Raw genomic sequence first — 17,389 nt, 5'->3', positions numbered from 1 at the left:
GAGGGGAATTGTTTTTTTAATTGAGATACTAAATTCAAGCCCATATGAGTTCAGTTTGCTAACGTAACAAACCAAATTGAACATGTATTTTTGTTCATAAAGTAATGAAGCTCGACTTGAGCTCGAGCAAGATTAGAAAATATGATTAAATATATAGAAAAATCAAGCTCGATTAAAAGCTTCTTCGAGCATGACTCGATTGCTTATCCAACCAAAGCTAAAAACACATTTTTTTACAGGCAGGCCACAACACCAATATATAACCACAGTACGAAGCAATAATCTTGACGAAGGAAATGCTTATATGGACTATATATAGAAAATAAGTTGATATTTTCATGTCTCGGAATACATAAAGTAACTTTTCGAGCGAAACGGAAGCAGGCGAATTATAAACATTTGCAACAAAGTTATATATAAATATTTCTGAGTTTCATCAAAGAAAAGAAGATATACAAACGGACCATCGAATTTTTTTCGCCTTCAATTCACCACCACCTTTTATTACATCCTCGAATAGCCTTTGTGGTCTTCGTATTGCTCCATGAACTCGTCGTTGAATTTCTTGAAACTGTCCATAATTGCAGGCATGTCTTCCTCAGCTGGTAATATGGTGGTTCTCAAGTGGAAAACCCTACATCATCAAATTATAATCAATTAAATATGGCTCGAAAATATTGATTTTTTCACAATATATATTTATATAACATGAATATATATGCGTACCCTTCTTTCTGACCAAATCCAGAACCTGGGACAGTGGAAATTCCGGTAGCTTCTAGAAGCTTCAGACAGTAGAAGACATCGGCTACTTTTCCAGCTTTTTGGGCAGCCTCGATTGCTTTTGGTGGTAAGCGTATTTGTGGGAACGAGTACATAGCACCTGAAGAAAAAAAGAAAAAAAAAAACATTCTTGAAATGAATAAATAAAATCGAGATAAAGCAACAAGAATCTTTGAAAATGATTCCGTAGAATCTTTTCAACATGGGGAAAGTAAGTACCTTCTGTGAAATTGCAAACCACATTTCTACAGCTATTGAACCCATCGGTCATTAGCTGGGCCCTCCTTCTCAAAGACTCGAGTATACCTTTGCTGCAGTGATATATCAAGAGAAGCAACTAAGTACTCGAAATTTATCGAAGAAAATTCCCATTTAATTAAAAACATTCAAGTGTTCGTCTAAACGATGATGTAGAATATAATATAGTATGATGCACAACAGTCACACATACCTCTCTCTGATAAATCTTTCATACGATATATCTCCCGGTTTTGGAGGGTTGACCATGAGTCCCATCTGCAAATACAAACACGCAAAATTTTACGCTAGTTTAATTAATAAACACACAAAAATACAAATTCCGTGACGTACAAATATTTGTGCAGGAACATTTGGACTCAGTGCTATGGAAGCAACTTTGTATATCTCCTCGACCGCCTGCAATAACAGAATAACAGTTACAACAAAAGTGCGTTAGATAAAATGCAATCTTTACAATCGTAAACTATGGCTTTCTGGTTACGTATTTTGACACCATACATATAAATAATAAATTTATTGCAATATTTAGATTCGTCATAATTCGTGAAGGAAGATACCTTGGGAGGAATATTAGTCATCTCGAAGTATCCGCCACGCTGTCCACATTCTCCCCAGTAACCTTTCGAGACAGTGTGGAAAGAAACGAGCTGGAGCTCTTTATTTATGGGTGCGCCCATGTCCATCAGAACCTTCAAAATTGTTGCAGACGGAAAAAAAATTGCAATTTAATGTACTAAATATCCATGAAAATTATAGAGACAGAATGAAGTTGTATGTATATGTATACCTTCCTTGCGCTTATAAAGGGGCGCTCGTCTTGGTAAATATTCTGCTGGTAAACTTCGTCACCGAGCAAAACCACGTTGTTTTGGTAACAGAAATTCAATATCTCTTTCAGATTCGCTTCGCTAAGGCACTGTCCAGTAGGGTTTCCAGGGTTTATAATCACCATGGCTCGTACCTTTTTTATCACACAAATGCATGGATACAATTTAATGCACAGCTCGTTACATACACACACACACACATATCTATATATATGTCATACGTATATATATATCATGCTTACAGTTATTCCTTGAGAGCGAGCCTGAGCAACTGATTGGCGAAGGTTAACAATATCGAGACCCCAGTTTGCAGTTTCTTCGAGATAATACGGAACGAGTGAACCACCGAGCAAAGCTATAGTAGCTGAGTAAAGTGGATATTGTGGGACCGGAACCAATATCTGATTAAAAAAATAAAAAATTAGTATCATTGTTCAATTTCAGACAAGAAATCCAAACACGAGAAAAAATAAATTAAAATTACCCCATCGCTCGATCCACGGATAATAGTGTTCAATATCTGCATCACTCCTTTGCTAGCACCGTCAGTTAGAAATATGAGCTCTGGATCACTGCCATTAATGCAAACTGTTAGAAGAATCGATTCAAGGATCGAAATGCACAAACAATCATTGGATTGGATTAAACAATCGTTTTTTAACCTAGGATATCCATCACGCCTCTCGATGAACTCTGCTACTTCTTTCCTTACTCCAGGCAGGCCACGCGAATCACTGTAAGCACCTGATCATTTAACAATCGATTATTTCATTTTATTTATTTTTTCGTGTTGAAGATTCTACATTACTTTTTAAGGGGAATTTATTACGAGAAAATCAGTTTACCTAAACCCCCCGAAGTCAGTGAAAGATAATGTTTAGCTTTCGCAATAGCATCAGCGGGAAATAGAAGCCCTACATTCGGATCGTCCAGCATAAACGGAGCTTGGCAGAGAGCAACCACCTGTCAACGTTATTTTCTCTTACATTAATTACGACAGCAAAAGCAAAATGGAAGAAAATATTATTTGCACAGAGGAAGAAGTGTTGAAGAACCTGGCGAGGAAACGTCAGAGGTTTCTGTCCTAGTGCGTGTGGATTGCCAACATTCGTAAAGATGATCTGTCATCAAATATTATGATATTATAAGATGAGCAGTCTCGGAATTATTATATTCTTTATGGGGCGGTATATACCTTCTTCCCCTCCTTTTGAAGCTCAGAAGCCCGAAGATACAGCTCACCTCGAACAGCATACTGACATTTCTTGACGTTTTCGTTCAAATTTTCGTAATCCATTGCCTTTGCCATGACGAACTACGTGTTTCTCTAGCACTCGAAACGACAAAAGAATTTATGCCAATTACAAGACTTAGAACCTAATTAGGTCCCAACCTGAGAAGTGACGAAAAGAAATTTATATAATTAGGCTACAATAAATTCAGATAAGTAAGAAAGTGATTATGCAAGAACACATTAAGAGCATAATCTTGTAATTACTCCGACTGAACTGAAAAACGGGACGCCTAGTTTTAACAGTTTCGCATGAACTACTCCTTTTTTTTTTCTAAACTCACTACCAGATTCAGATATCGTAATCCAACTAATATTCAGGTGTCGAGAAATCGAACGAAAAACAAATGATTCAGATACAGTCAATCAAGAAAACAAAAATGAACTAAAACTAAAACAAAAATGAACTAAAACTAAAATCCAGGATTTATTATTACATGGGGGTGGCATAAACATCCAAACCAAAGTCTACATTCTTACCTAAGCCTTTGAATTGAAGGGTTATTCAAAAGTCAATACTCTGATGATGCAATAAAATCAAGAATGGTTTTAAAATAAACGATTTTTTTTCGGCATCAAAATTATCAAAATCAAGCAGCTCCTTCAGGATATTCTTTTTAATCAAATATGCAGGAACGAGAAACATACCTTATACCCAAAATGCTAATGATTATTAGCAAAAAAAAACACCCAATTAAAAAAAGTAATGATAATGCAACACTCTGCTTTTACGCAAGATCCTTCAATAATTTCACATAATCGCAGAAACCCAGAAACGGAAAATCAAATAAGAAGAGTTTCAGCTATAACCCATCAAGAAATTAGAGGATAAAAACACAATCTTTAAACGCAAATCGAGTCTACTTTCCAGTAAACCCACATTAATTAACCACTAATAAACACTTAATTAGCAAGAAAAGAAAGCTCACACTCACTGCTCTCGAAGAAGAAGAAACCTCTGCTCAGGTGGGCTCTCTTCCCACTTCAAAAGCCCATTCAATGTAGCAAAGATTCTTTTTTTTTTTCTTTTTTCTTTTTTCAATTTTGGTTTTTGTTGAGGCAAAAGAGGATATTATTACTACATTTATGGTTATGTGGCAAAGAACATAAATTCTCAAGGCAAAAAAACCACAGCCACTGAAGAGAGCAGTGGATGGATTAAGTGGAAATTGTTTTGGGCCTTGTTTGGATTTTAGGATAATGGAGTTTGTGAGAAGAGTGGCTCTGCTTTAAACTGACAGTTCTAAATTCAAAGGGGTGTTTTCTGATTTTAGTTGGATTTTTCATTTTCATTTTTGTGTTGTTGTGCCCCCTTTTTTATTTTATTTTTTGTGGTTTTGATTCTCTGTCCAATCTCAATTTTTTGAAGTCACATGATTTTAATCACGGTTAAATTACGAAAAGGCCCATCTTGTTTGGGTAATTATAATTTCCCGTCAACTATGATTCAATAGAATATTCTAGATTCTGTGGAACGTTCTCTAATTTGTACTATTAGTTGATAATGCACTATTAGTCTCTGAACTTATACGATTGTTTGTTACGGTTTTAAAGATTATTTTTTTATTCATGTGATTGATTAACCATTATTATTACAGGTTTTAATCATCAATTCGATCGTGTTGTGAACATCGACGAGATCTTTTCGTATAGCTGTAGAGTAACTTGTAACTTCTAAGTTCTACTGGATCAAGGTCTTAGGTAACATCAATGTAATATAAAATTTTCTGATAAATTGAGGTAATAAAAGCAACAAAGATGTAATGACAAAATGGAAGAGGCTATATATATACGACTCCGTTGATTGTGCTTTCTTCGAGGGCTAAAATCATGTCTCGACCGAAATATTTCCCTCGTCTATTTCTCCTTCAACTATTCTTGATAGTTAAAACCTCCGTTTCGCACAAAAACGCGTACACTTTTCCTTGTTCCGACACGTTTACTCATGCAATGCTCTTCTTTACCAGCACAACGGTTTTCAGAAAGATCAAATCGCCTCGTTGTACAATGTAAACGCCTCACAAATCGAGCCCATAAGCGAACGAGACTACCTAGTACCGGTGAACTGTTCGTGCAAGAACATTGACGACGGTGTTGTGTCTGGATACTTCTACGATGTAGTTTACAAGCCTAGATCAAACGATACATTTTACGGAAGTGTCGAAGAATAATTTCAGCGGCCAAGTTTGGGAGGGAGTGAAGGACACAAATTTCACCGTCGGAGTCGATAAAACTCTGCATCTCTTGTGCGGCTGTCTCGATGATAATATTATTAATAATAACAACAACAACAACAACAATAATAATAATAATAGTAACGTCGTGACGTATACAGTTCAGGCCCACGATACTATCTCCTCGATTGCAGCTCTACTTTCGTCGGAAGTCGATAGAATCGAGGATTTGAACACGTATTTGGCTCCAAATCCATCTTATTTAGAACAAGGGTGGCTCCTTTATGTACCCATGGATATATAAAAAAGGTTGACCATATTAATTTTGTACGATTTTCGATGTAGTTTCAAGAAAAGAAAAAAACAAATAAGGCGATGTAATAAAATCTTTAAGAACTAGATGCAAATTCAAGAACTACTGTAATATATAGTGCTAGTTCTGTTTCTGATAGTTTAATGGTCCTTAGCATCATCATGTAATAAAATAATTATTCGGACAAGTCGATTTCGTTTCGTAATAATCTCGTCTCGTCTATACAACTTCACATTGATATATATAACACACATATATAAATAATAATAACCCCTCAGCCAGACCAGGTCTACTAATTATATTGTTTTCTCAGCCGGCTGAGAAAACAAATGTAGCTTCATAAATATCAAATGTAATGCATGACAACAAAGTCAACAGTAGACACAGTGTCGCAGTCGTTTTTTTTAATTTATTTATTCGGATTAGTACATATATTTACGAAGTTGACAACGGAATTTCTCAATGTTCTTGTAGACAAATTAGTAGGGATGGTCTTGTCGATGCTCGTATTTTTTTTTAATCACGTTGTAATAAAATTTACGACATATAATTCGGTTGCGTGACAGAAGTTATGCTCGATCTAGCAGCAGCATTGAGCTCATCTCGTATATACTACGATGATTGACAGATAATTTAATTGGCTTGATTTACAACGTAGTAATTAATATTTGATGTGTTGTGAACATCGACAATGTTTTTCGTTACTGTAATAGAATATAAACTTCTGAATTCTACTGGAGCTTTGTCTTAGGTAACAGCAATATAATATAATATATATAAAGCATTCGAATATATAAATTTCTTGAAACGGCTATCGGTCGAAAAAAAGAGGTATAGAATAATGGTAATAAAACCAACAAACATGTAATGACGAAAATCGAAGAAGCCTCCGTAGCTTCATTCCCTTTATTGTGCTTTCTTCCGATCCTTTTCTCTCGTAATCCTCATTTAGCCTTAAATCATGCCTTGTCCGAAACGTATCCCTCTTGTAATATTTCTCGTTCGACTATTCTTGATCATCAAGCCGTCTTTTTCGGACAAAAACGTCTACACTTTCCCTTGTTCAGACAAGATCCAATCATGCAACGCTCTTCTCTACCAGCACAACGGGTTTCAGAAAGACCAGATCGCCTCTTTGTACTCGGTCAACGCCTCACAAATCAAGCCCGTAAACGAACAAGACTACCTAGTATCGGTCAACTGTTCATGCAAGAACATCGAAAGCACACTCGGGTATTTCTACGATGTAGTTTACAAGCCGAGATCAAACGACAGCTTATACGATGTGTCGAGAAATAATTTCAGCGGCCAAGTTTGGGAAGGAGTGAAAGACACAAATCTCACCTTCGGAGTTGACAAAACTCTGCATCTACTGTGTGGCTGTGTTGATAACGACTCGGAAGTTGTTGTTACGTATACGGTTCAAGCCCACGATACGATCTCCTCGATTGCAGCTCCACTCTCTGCTGAGGTGGACAGAATCGAGAATTTAAACACGTATTTGGCTCCAAATCCTTCGTATATCGAAGAAGGGTGGCTTTTATATATCCCCATGGAAAAATATGGGATTCCTAATCCAAATAAAGGTGGAGAATTTTTATTTTTTTTGTCTGAGGTTGACTTATGATCATGTTCTTGAATTTTTTTTATTTTTTTTTTTAAACTTATTTTATAGGGACAAAGAAGAAGATGCATAAATGGATGATAATAGTTGGGATATTATCGTGTGTGACGATACTTACTGTGTGCACCTTGGCGATAATCCTGCTCAGAAGAAGCAAAAGTCGAAAACGAATAGTCGAAGATCCAAAAGCTTTCTCCAAGAACTCAAGCACAAAGAGTCATTCCCTTATGAAACAGTACACTTGTAGAGAAAAAATGGAAGGTTAGAATAGTCTTTTTTTCGTATTCTACTCGAAAAAAAACTCTAAAAAATAATCATCTTATATGATGATAAAAACAGATATAACAGGCTTTGAATCGGAGAAACCGACGTATTACAATATCGAAGAGGTTGCAGATGCTACAAACGATTTCGATGAAGCTAGAAAAATCGGGCAAGGTGGTTATGGAAGTGTTTACTATGGTGTACTCGGAGGACAGGTACATACATACATACATACATACATACATACATACATACATACATACATACATACATACATACATACATATATACATACCTATATATAATAATTATTACGGTTTTCAAAAATATTAGGAGGTTGCGATAAAAAAGATGAGATCGAACAAGTCGAAGGAGTTTCTTGCTGAGCTCAAGGTGTTATGCAAGATACATCATATTAATGTGGTAAGCAAAATAAAAAAAAAATCAAATGAGTTTCAATCTTGCGTGGAGAGGCGCACGTTACTTACGGTACGAACCACGCGTTATAGGTGGAGCTGTTGGGGTATGCCAGCGGAGACGACCACCTCTACTTGGTTTACGAGTACGTACACAACGGCTCTCTCAGTGAACATATTCATGATCCATTACTCAAAGGTACTAACTACTCCCAATAATTTTTTATTTTTGTCGAACATTTTTTTTCTTCGTGTGATTATAATTGACGAATAGGTCACGAGCCGTTGTCATGGACTGCAAGAACACAAGTTGCACTTGATTCTGCAAGGGGTATTGAGTACATACACGACCACACGAAATCTCGATACGTGCATCGTGATATTAAAACGACTAATATCCTCCTCGATCGAGGGCTTAGAGCAAAGGTATATTTATACATATATCTTATTTTATTTAATGTTATGTGTTCTTGATTAAAAAATAAATGCAATGATAATTAATAATATTGACAGGTTGCAGATTTTGGATTAGCTAAGCTAGTTGGACGAACAAACGAAGACGAGCTATTAGCAACTCGGCTGGTCGGAACACCGGGATATCTTCCTCCCGAGTAAGCACTAGTAAATTCAATTAAGTGATAAGCATCATTAAATTAGTGATTAATTAATTTTATTTATTTTTTGGGAAGGTCTGTAAAAGAGCTGCAGGTGACTATTAAGACGGACGTTTTCGCGTTTGGAGTTGTTCTTGCAGAGCTAATAACCGGACAACGTGCGCTCATACGAGACATTCACGAGCCGAATAAGATGAAATCACTTATCACAGTAGTAAGTTAAATTTTTTTTTTTTAGCATAAAACAGATTAATTTTTTTCGACAATGATTAATTTGTGTTTTTTTTTTGTCAGATAAATAATATGTTCAACGACGAAGATCCGGAGTCGGCAATGGAATCCATTATAGACAGAAATCTGAAAGGCAATTATCCTCCGGAAGATGTGTACAAGGTTCGTATGTACACAAAAAAAAATCAAATAACAGTAGAACCTCGATAAATTAATACTAACCTCGCTTAAATAATAGTTTCTTGTCGATAAAAACCTACTAAATTATCAGTTCGATAATTTAATATTTCGCTAAATTAATAGAATTTTGCTAGCCCGACGGTATTAATTTATAGATGTTTAACTGTATATGATATGAAATGTTATTGTATTATTCATCGTATATATATATATATATATATATATATATATATATATATATATATATATATATATAAATATTTCGATATTTGAAGGTGGCGGAAATTGCACAATGGTGCCTAAGCGAAGAGGCGATAGACCGGCCGGAGATGAGTGAAGTAGTGGTTGCGCTAACTCGTATACGAATGACGTCGATCGAATGGGAAGCTTCGCTTGGCGGTAGCAGCCAGGTTTTTAGTGGAGTTTTCAATGGCAGATGAAAATATTTCTGCCATTGTATGCACATTGCAATATAAGCTATATTACAAACTTCTCTTGTTTCTTGTTTTGTCTGTGGTGTTTTTAAGGTTGTAAGAAATATTTGAGTTGTATGCATGTATAATGAGTTTATTGCATTTACTACCCCTCTGTAAATTGCATCTGCGCCATTCCCCCGGCCAGTTATAAAAAAAATAGCAAGAACCCCCCTTACTAATTTTTAGGTTTCACATTCGATCCATTTATCTTTTGCACGCTGGCCAACTGTGAAAAGACGAAAATGCCCTTCGGTTATTAACACACACTTCGGTTATTACTATATAAATTTAACAATAATTGGAAAAAAATGAAGAAATTTTCAAGAAATTTATGTTTCCTGCATCATGTTAATTTTGATTAACTAAGATAGCAAAGGCAATTAAATTATAAAAAGAAAAAAAAAAAGGAGCAATTATACTAATTAATAATAAAAATCACTTTGCCCCCCACTTAGGCTGTTTTTGCATTTTGCACCCTCCAATTATGCTCATTTGGCACTTTGCACTCTTAAATTAAAAATATGGTAGATAGCACCCTCAAATTAAGATTTGCTTGGCACATTGCAGCCCAATACACTTTTCTGCTAAAATTGGTGTACGAAAAAATGATTTTAACATAATTCAATAGGCAAAATGTTCATTTATTGTTAATTACATCCGTGAACGAGGAAGAACATAAATATTTTCTTTAATCAAAAACGTTGGTAGTGAACTTATTCACAAATTTACCCTTTAAGTTCCCACAAAATCCTTTTATTCTACTACTTTTAGGTTCTAGGGTGAACTATGCCAAGTAAATCTTAATTTGATGGCACAATCTGCCATATATATATTTGTAATTTAAGGGTGCAAAATGCCAGATGAGCATAATTGCAGGGTGCAAAATGTCAACTACCCCTTATTTTACAAGCCAATGGGTTGAAACACGGGCTTAATAAAAAAGCCCAATTACATGGTAATTAAACGGGCCATAATTTGGGCCCGTTAACAAATTTCAACCTTCTATTTTCAGCAAACACCTTCTAATTCGTCTGCAAATTTTTTTTCTTTTCCTTGAAAAATCAAAGGGAAACACGAACAAAAAAGCATTCTCCAGAAACGAAGAAGACGAAGCCCGTTTGCAACTAACATTCAAATTGATCGCCAAATGAGCAGTAGATCTCACCAACCACCAACTTCATCCACTCTCGATCTATGATCTCCGCTGCCAATTGAATCGATAGATCGAAGAATCAGCTGATTCAGAGGAGAGGAAGATATGGCAGGAGCAGCCTCGGCGCTGTTCCTACTGGATATTAAGGGTAGGGTTCTGGTGTGGCGCGATTACCGTGGTGACGTCACCGCCGTGCAAGCCGAGCGCTTCTTCACCAAGCTGATTGAGAAAGATGTTAGATTTCGTTATTATTTCATTTTTGTTTTATTTGTTTATTTTAGATGTGATCGATTATCTGGTTGTAGTTTTGACTTGCATTGTTCTTCATTAAGATCCAATTAAAAAAAAAAAAGTGGGGGAAAAAGAAATTAGCATATTTTCTCTTTTGAAGATAGTGTCTTTTGCTGAAATTTATGTTTTAGGAAGTCTGGGAAAATGGTAACAATAACCCTAGATAACTGTTAGTTGCCTTGGCCCTTGTGTGTTTTTATTTTCGTCGAGTTTGCAGTGGGTCGATTCGAGAAATAACGGGGCTTTCCGTCTTGTAATGATATAGGGTGATCCAGAGACACAGGATCCTGTTGTAAATGATAATGGGGTTACGTATATGTTTATACAGCACAACAATGTGTATCTCATGACTGCATCGCGGCAAAACTGCAATGCTGCTAGCCTCCTTCTATTCCTTCACCGCGTTGTTGACGTAAGCATTGTTGACGATCGAACACTTGCCGCTTCATGATATTGATGTTAATTTCGTTAATAATAATAATGTTGTTGGATTTTTTTGTGACAGGTGTTCAAACACTACTTTGAAGAGTTAGAAGAGGAATCGCTTCGGGACAATTTTGTTGTAGTGGTATGGGAGATTTGCGTTCTTCTTTCATTTTGAATTGTTTCGAGCATAATTTTGATTATAGTATTTTACAACCCGATGTCTTGTCCCTCTCCAGTATGAGTTACTTGATGAAATTATGGACTTTGGGTACCCACAATATACTGAAGCGAAGATTCTTAGTGAGTTCATAAAGACTGATGCTTATAGAATGGAAGTTACACAGAGGCCTCCAATGGCTGTCACTAATGCAGTGTCGTGGCGCAGCGAAGGCATACGGTACAAGAAGAATGAAGTAAGTTTCTCTCAGATGGCCGTTTGATGATTTAGTTGATTAATCGCTGAATTGTGAGCTTCTATTTGCTGTCCAGGTATTTCTTGATGTTGTGGAAAGTGTCAACATACTAGTAAATAGTAATGGCCAGATAATTAGGTCAGATGTTGTTGGCGCATTAAAGATGCGAACATACTTGAGGTTTGTTCTCGATATTCTTTACTATTTCCTGCATTATTTCTATAAAACAAGGGAAATAAATTCTGGATACGTTATCTGTGGCAGTGGTATGCCTGAGTGTAAGCTTGGGCTGAACGATAGAGTTTTGCTGGAGGCACAGGGGCGCGCTACTAAGGGAAAAGCCATTGATCTGGACGACATCAAGTTTCACCAGTACGTCATTGATATTCAGAATAGTTCGTAATATGTGATTGTTGATTGAAGATAAAAATATCTGATGCAAATCTAGTTTACTGTGTAGAAGTGCATATTCACGTGTAAGATTGTTTTCATGAATGTGCCTTCACTGGTCTTATTCTGCTCGATTTCTGGTTTACTTGTTCAGGTGTGTGCGCTTGGCTCGATTTGAAAATGACCGTACAATATCCTTCATACCTCCTGATGGATCCTTTGATCTCATGACATACAGGCTCAGCACTCAGGTAAGATTTGTAAAATTTGTGGCTCACTTAATGCCGTTTCTCTTGTTTGCTTTCTGTTATGGATTTACTTGTGAGGTTTTCATTATGCGTGTAAAAAATGTATTTTTGAACCATATTATAAATTCTTCCATTCTGGGAAATCGACCAGTTAGTCACCGAGGGCATAGTTTTGTTGTTTTTCAGGTAAAACCTCTTATATGGGTAGAAGCTCAGGTAGAAAGACATTCCAGGAGCCGAATAGAATTTACAGTAAAGGCGAGGAGTCAGTTCAAGGAGCGTAGGTATGTTACGTAACTGCTTTTATTTGCATTGTTGCTTCATTTTCTACAACGCCTGCAATATAGTTTGTAAATCTCGTGATTCATTAATAAGGCAATGAAAATTTCAGCACTGCTACAAATGTGGAAATTGAGTTGCCTGTGCCACCTGATTCTACAAATCCCAACGTTCGTACATCAATGGGGTCCGCTTCTTATGCACCAGAAAATGACGCATTGGTTTGGAAAATAAAATCTTTCCCAGGTGGCAAGGTACGGGTTCGTTGGTCTGCACGCACGTTTATATGTGGTTTTTGGATATTTATTTTTGCTTTATTGATTTTTGCAGGAATATATGTTGAGAGCTGAGTTTAGGCTTCCCAGTATAGAATCTGAGGAATCTGGTCCTGAAAGAAAGGCTCCTATACGAGTCAAGTTTGAAATACCGTATTTTACCGTTTCAGGAATACAGGTGATAGAATTGGCCATTCACCTACTAGGGAGCAATTTTTTAATGTTAAATTTTTTTTTTTTTTTTCGTATTACTGATTGAAATTTCACCACCTTGGATTATTTGTAGGTTCGTTACTTGAAAATCATTGAAAAAAGTGGGTATCAAGCACTTCCATGGGTGAGATATATAACAATGGCCGGTGAATATGAACTCAGACTTGTTTGATCGCACTACTCCGATAAATTAGCTCATTAACCGAGGAAGATGCACGCACGTATTATGTATCTATCATCTGGCCCTGCTTGAAGAGGTTAGGCTGTAGGGAAAATCATTATCGTCGTCCAAGTTCTACTTCTGCTTCTATCATGATGCCACCAAATTCATTTGCTGTATTTTTTTTTCTTTTCTTTTCTTTTTTTTTTTTCGTTTTTTTCAAACGCAAGTTTTTGGAATGAGATAAATTTGTGAGTGCCTTGTACAAAACCTGATACTATACTTCTGAATATAAATTTGGTTGTTAAGAAACTAACTTGTCGAGAGTTTTGTCGATCGTGGCATTGATAGAAAGAATCGTGTTTCTGTTTGTTTACTTCATTTTAAATTTATCAAAACAACCAGTTCCTTGACATTTTAGTGCTAGTTTAGTTAATTTTTTTGTCTTGAGAAAATTAATATTATTTTTTGTCAGCTGCATAATTATTTTTAATGAATCTTTCTTAATTATTTGCAAAGTCATGTACTAGTTTCAATTTTCTCTATTTTTTATTTATTTCTTCAGTTCAGTTTCCTTTTAATCTCCCAATAAAACAAAAATATAACTTAGAGTCAGGATCCTTTTTTCTTTTCTTTTTTTTGTATCTTAATTAAAATAATATAAATAAATTAATTTATATATATATATATATATATATATATATATATATATATATATATATATATATATATATATATATATATATATAATATAATATATAATATAATATACAATATAACATTTAATTGGAGAAGTTTAGCTTCAATTTATACTAGAATTTTGTAGAAAAAAAAAAAATAAAGGATAATTCCATGAAATAACAAAATCTAAATTATTCCCAACATTTATTTAAATAAAATAACACCTGAACAAAAACAAGAATGTCAAGTGTAAGAAGCATCTTATCCACCACAATGCCTAAATAGTTAGGACCATGGGTGCAAAACTAGACTATAATAATAAATAATAAATAATAAATAATAAAAAAACCTAAAAAAACTCAAATCAAATTAATTGTCATGATGAACAATAGCTGAAATCCTCAGCAAAAACAGATCAAATTCTTCATCTCTACTCAGCATACTTATCCTCACATACTCTTCATCACTCCCAAATCTCTTTCCACTTCTTGTCAAAATCTTATGCCCCTTTAGCAACTTCTCACAGTCCACACCGCTCTCGTTGCATTTCATCCACGCAAAAGCTGTCAAAAAAAAAAAAAAAATCGTATAAGCATCGGCTTTTGTTTAGAAATATACGAGCAAAAAATATATATATATATATATATATATATATATACGTGTAAGTAATTACCGGGATATGTTTCGGTGTAGTCTTTGGCGAAATTGCAGTGCAGTTTCGGAAATTTGGCGAGGTGAAATAGTTTGTTGTTCTTGATCGCTTCTCTGAGTTTCTTCCACCTTTCGGCCATTAGTGCATGGCTGAATTCGAAGAAATTCTCGAGTTTGTTGTCATCGCTTTTGGTGCAGCAGCTAAGGGAAATGATTTCAAGAATGGTGGCTGCTCTGTTTTGCGCCTCTTTCGACACTCCGATTGAGCTGACTTCGATGAACTTCACCATTTTTCTAGCGACTGCTTCATCCTTGACAATCGCCCACCTTCACATAAAGAATACAAAACCGTTTATTCAGTAAAGATCGAATTATATAATATTGCAAGAGGAATTGATAAGGAAGATTAATTTTTGTTTTTTCGAAAAATACCCGATTCTTGATCCTGCATGGCCAGTGCATTTGGAAACGGTGAAAAGCATGATGTCATGATCTGCAGCAGAAGTAATTGCTGTGTATTGTGGCCAATAGTAAGCAAGATCGTGAACGGGCATTCCTTTGGCCCGATTAACGACGGGCTCTCTAATAAAACCATCCGGGTTATTCGGAGTGGTCACCATCTCTATGTAGGGCCCGTCTTTGTCAAACGTTCGTGCATCGCCCGCCCATTTGAATAGCCCGGAACGTAAAAAATCAGCCATCTCAGGATATGACTGCAAAAAAACAATTAAGATCATGAACAAGAGGATTAATGATTGATCACATGTTTATTAATGTTTTTATTTTTTATTTATTTATTTATATTTTACATGTCCATGTTACTATGTTTGTCCACCTGTCAGAAGATGTTGTGCAATAAACCAACAATAAATTTCAGATGGAGAGACAAGGTTTGTCTCATGCATTACAACACAAGATTGACTTTTTCAAGATCTACTACTACTCTTCAAAAAAAAAAAAAGAAATTGACAAGTGGGATTAAATTATGATCATCAAGGCTTACAGAGTAGTATGGAGAGGCGGACACAACGCTGACTGGATTCGGATCGTTTAACGGATCGGAAAGGGCGTACATTGCAGCAAGAATGAGCTGGCTCGATCCAGTTCCGACAACAACGTGTCGATTTTCGACTACGGCATTGCCTACAACTTCGTGGATATTTTTGATTTGTTCCTCAAGTTTTGGCTCCAAAAACCAGCACAGATTTTTAGGGTTGGCAAAGTAACTGAGTGATTGAGATACAGAGATGGTGGTACTGTACTTTTGTCCAAATTGTTTCCAGTAAGACTCATACATTGTTGGATCACCACTGTCAAAAAAAAAAAAAATTACAATCAAGAAAATAAAAATTTGATCTTTTTCATGTACTGCAATTCATCAGTGGATAATCCTTTATTCTTACATTGTGGGATCACCACTGTCAAGAAAAAACACAACCAAGAAAATAAAAATTTGATCTTTTGGCATATACTGCAATTTTGTCAAGAAGGAAAAAAGATTTGAACTTTGGAGTACACTGCAATTTATCAAGAAAATAAAAATTTGATCTTTGGCGTATACTGCAATTTTTAGTGCATGATCTTATTTTTATCAAAAACCCATGATGAATCCTGACAGTACATACAATTTGATAAAACAGAGAGAGAGAGAGAGAGAGAGAGAGAGAGAGAGAGAGAGAGAGAGAGAGAGAGAGAGAGAGAGAGAGAGAGAGAGAGAGAGAGAGAGAGAGAGAGAGAGAGAGAGAGAGAGAGAACATACTGATCAAGATTGATGATGGGTTGAAGGTGAGGGTTTGGAGTGGAGCCATTGTTGTCTTGGGGCTCAGGTGACTGAAATTTGCCACACATTCTTCTCTCTTTTCTTGTGAAAATAATTTACCTTATTATTTCAGAAATATTCTAGGTCACTGTTTTTTTAATGAAAGCTTCGTCCAGTATTTATAGGGCAAATTATTTGATTTTTTGTTTTTTTAATTTTTGTTAAATTTCTCTTTGAGGGAACTACTGCTAATTAATTACCATAAAATATTAAGGATTCAATGAGAATTAGTCACTATAATTCAGAATCTCGCTCTTGTTTCTCGCCGAGTTCACGTTCTTTTATGGTAATTAAGAAAAGAAAAGGAATTAATGCCTTAAACACATATAATAGTAAGTTTAGTGAAAAATATGGTAATTTCTTGAAACAACATAAAAAAGATTTAGTATATATTTTTGCAATTACTAAGGTTTCCGAAGAATAAGGACTATAGGCGTTGACAAGATTTTGGATAGATACTAAATAAAAAATTTGTTCATGTAAAATATTTGCAAGTGATTAAAATCTTGTTCGTACGGGATTGATTTTTACTCATCAATCGACTCATGACTCACCATATTTAATGAGACTGACCATATTTTCAGATGGATAATGAATTTTTAACTGATCCATTAGGTTGGGGCGAAATTTCTGATCAACCCATTTATAATCGGTCGGTTGATAGTTACTAATATTATTAAAAGCCGATTGTATAATAATTATGGGTGAACTAACTATATTCATTAAAAAATTATTAAAAAAAATATAAAATGAGGGATTTGGTTTCTTTCAAGTGAATATTGAAATTATAAAAAAAATATATGTTTTTTTAACTAACGTATATCAATCGACCCATTTCAAAACTCAATATTCGGTTATCAACCATCAACCGAACCATAAAAATTGGATCGGAATAGTTTTCAGATTCGAGCGAAACTAATTTGTCGATATTTAGCC

The 17,389-nt window shown here is 35.3% G+C and overlaps 4 protein-coding genes across 5 annotated transcripts; 2 read left to right on the top strand and 2 right to left on the bottom strand.

The window, feature by feature from the left end:
- Nucleotides 1-284: 284 nt before the first annotated feature.
- LOC105968054 (glutamate--glyoxylate aminotransferase 2) lies at nucleotides 285-4,525 on the bottom strand. Of its 2 annotated transcripts, none has more exons than XM_012992660.2 (14): nucleotides 4,098-4,525; nucleotides 3,067-3,264; nucleotides 2,927-2,992; nucleotides 2,717-2,834; nucleotides 2,534-2,615; nucleotides 2,356-2,443; nucleotides 2,114-2,272; nucleotides 1,832-2,005; nucleotides 1,602-1,733; nucleotides 1,375-1,440; nucleotides 1,235-1,299; nucleotides 1,003-1,094; nucleotides 727-883; nucleotides 285-634 (listed from the first exon to the last, which is right to left on the bottom strand). In XM_012992660.2, exons 2-14 carry the CDS (start codon nucleotides 3,178-3,180, stop codon nucleotides 505-507), a joined length of 1,443 nt encoding a protein of 480 aa, XP_012848114.2. In that variant the 5' UTR covers nucleotides 3,181-3,264; nucleotides 4,098-4,525; the 3' UTR covers nucleotides 285-504. The 2 variants fall into 2 exon arrangements, with proteins under 2 accessions (XP_012848114.2, XP_012848115.2); XM_012992661.2 differs by having other exon boundaries at nucleotides 4,092-4,450.
- Nucleotides 4,526-6,610: 2,085 nt separating this feature from the next.
- On the top strand, nucleotides 6,611-9,589 carry LOC105967949 (lysM domain receptor-like kinase 3). Its single transcript, XM_088827367.1, has 10 exons — nucleotides 6,611-7,235; nucleotides 7,325-7,534; nucleotides 7,613-7,752; nucleotides 7,871-7,960; nucleotides 8,047-8,152; nucleotides 8,228-8,379; nucleotides 8,467-8,564; nucleotides 8,643-8,781; nucleotides 8,862-8,960; nucleotides 9,254-9,589. Exons 1-10 carry the CDS (start codon nucleotides 6,611-6,613, stop codon nucleotides 9,416-9,418), a joined length of 1,824 nt encoding a protein of 607 aa, XP_088683493.1. The 3' UTR covers nucleotides 9,419-9,589.
- An 830-nt stretch (nucleotides 9,590-10,419) lies between these two features.
- Nucleotides 10,420-13,614, top strand: LOC105968118 (AP-1 complex subunit mu-2). The gene is made up of 11 exons (XM_012992736.2): nucleotides 10,420-10,841; nucleotides 11,164-11,310; nucleotides 11,404-11,466; nucleotides 11,561-11,737; nucleotides 11,814-11,917; nucleotides 12,002-12,109; nucleotides 12,282-12,378; nucleotides 12,562-12,659; nucleotides 12,767-12,908; nucleotides 12,985-13,107; nucleotides 13,216-13,614. Exons 1-11 carry the CDS (start codon nucleotides 10,713-10,715, stop codon nucleotides 13,312-13,314), a joined length of 1,287 nt encoding a protein of 428 aa, XP_012848190.1. The 5' UTR covers nucleotides 10,420-10,712; the 3' UTR covers nucleotides 13,315-13,614.
- A 536-nt stretch (nucleotides 13,615-14,150) lies between these two features.
- LOC105967950 (tryptophan aminotransferase-related protein 2-like) lies at nucleotides 14,151-16,616 on the bottom strand. Its single transcript, XM_088826962.1, has 5 exons — nucleotides 16,394-16,616; nucleotides 15,638-15,944; nucleotides 15,067-15,347; nucleotides 14,657-14,961; nucleotides 14,151-14,546 (listed from the first exon to the last, which is right to left on the bottom strand). Exons 1-5 carry the CDS (start codon nucleotides 16,480-16,482, stop codon nucleotides 14,353-14,355), a joined length of 1,176 nt encoding a protein of 391 aa, XP_088683088.1. The 5' UTR covers nucleotides 16,483-16,616; the 3' UTR covers nucleotides 14,151-14,352.
- Between the last annotated feature and the right edge of the window lie 773 nt (nucleotides 16,617-17,389).

The sequence above is a fragment of the Erythranthe guttata genome, chromosome 12 (genome assembly GCF_056151865.1).
Source record: "Erythranthe guttata isolate IM_541 chromosome 12, IM_541, whole genome shotgun sequence".
NCBI lineage: Eukaryota > Viridiplantae > Streptophyta > Magnoliopsida > Lamiales > Phrymaceae > Erythranthe > Erythranthe guttata.
The sequence above is the reverse complement of the archived record's forward strand: the minus strand, read 5'-3'. Positions and strand labels throughout refer to the sequence as shown.

Bases quoted from the DNA above. Each gene is read 5' to 3' on its own strand.
- LOC105968054 (XM_012992660.2), bottom strand. From the start codon at position 3,180: ATGGCAAAGGCAATGGATTACGAAAATTTGAACGAAAACGTCAAGAAA. The intron at 2,616-2,716 runs GTAAACTGATTT...TTAAATGATCAG, and splicing joins ACTGACTTCGGGGGGTTTAG to GTGCTTACAGTGATTCGCGT. The intron at 1,734-1,831 runs GTATACATATAC...ACAATTTTGAAG, and splicing joins CCTTTATAAGCGCAAGGAAG to GTTCTGATGGACATGGGCGC.
- LOC105967949 (XM_088827367.1), top strand. From the start codon at position 6,611: ATGCCTTGTCCGAAACGTATCCCTCTTGTAATATTTCTCGTTCGACTA. The intron at 8,380-8,466 runs GTATATTTATAC...TAATATTGACAG, and splicing joins ATCGAGGGCTTAGAGCAAAG to GTTGCAGATTTTGGATTAGC. The intron at 8,961-9,253 runs GTTCGTATGTAC...CGATATTTGAAG, and splicing joins CTCCGGAAGATGTGTACAAG to GTGGCGGAAATTGCACAATG.
- LOC105968118 (XM_012992736.2), top strand. From the start codon at position 10,713: ATGGCAGGAGCAGCCTCGGCGCTGTTCCTACTGGATATTAAGGGTAGG. The intron at 12,660-12,766 runs GTATGTTACGTA...TGAAAATTTCAG, and splicing joins AGTCAGTTCAAGGAGCGTAG to CACTGCTACAAATGTGGAAA. The intron at 13,108-13,215 runs GTGATAGAATTG...GATTATTTGTAG, and splicing joins TTACCGTTTCAGGAATACAG to GTTCGTTACTTGAAAATCAT.
- LOC105967950 (XM_088826962.1), bottom strand. From the start codon at position 16,482: ATGTGTGGCAAATTTCAGTCACCTGAGCCCCAAGACAACAATGGCTCC. The intron at 15,348-15,637 runs GTAAGCCTTGAT...GTTTTTTTGCAG, and splicing joins CCGCCTCTCCATACTACTCT to TCATATCCTGAGATGGCTGA. The intron at 14,962-15,066 runs GTATTTTTCGAA...CTTTATGTGAAG, and splicing joins CATGCAGGATCAAGAATCGG to GTGGGCGATTGTCAAGGATG.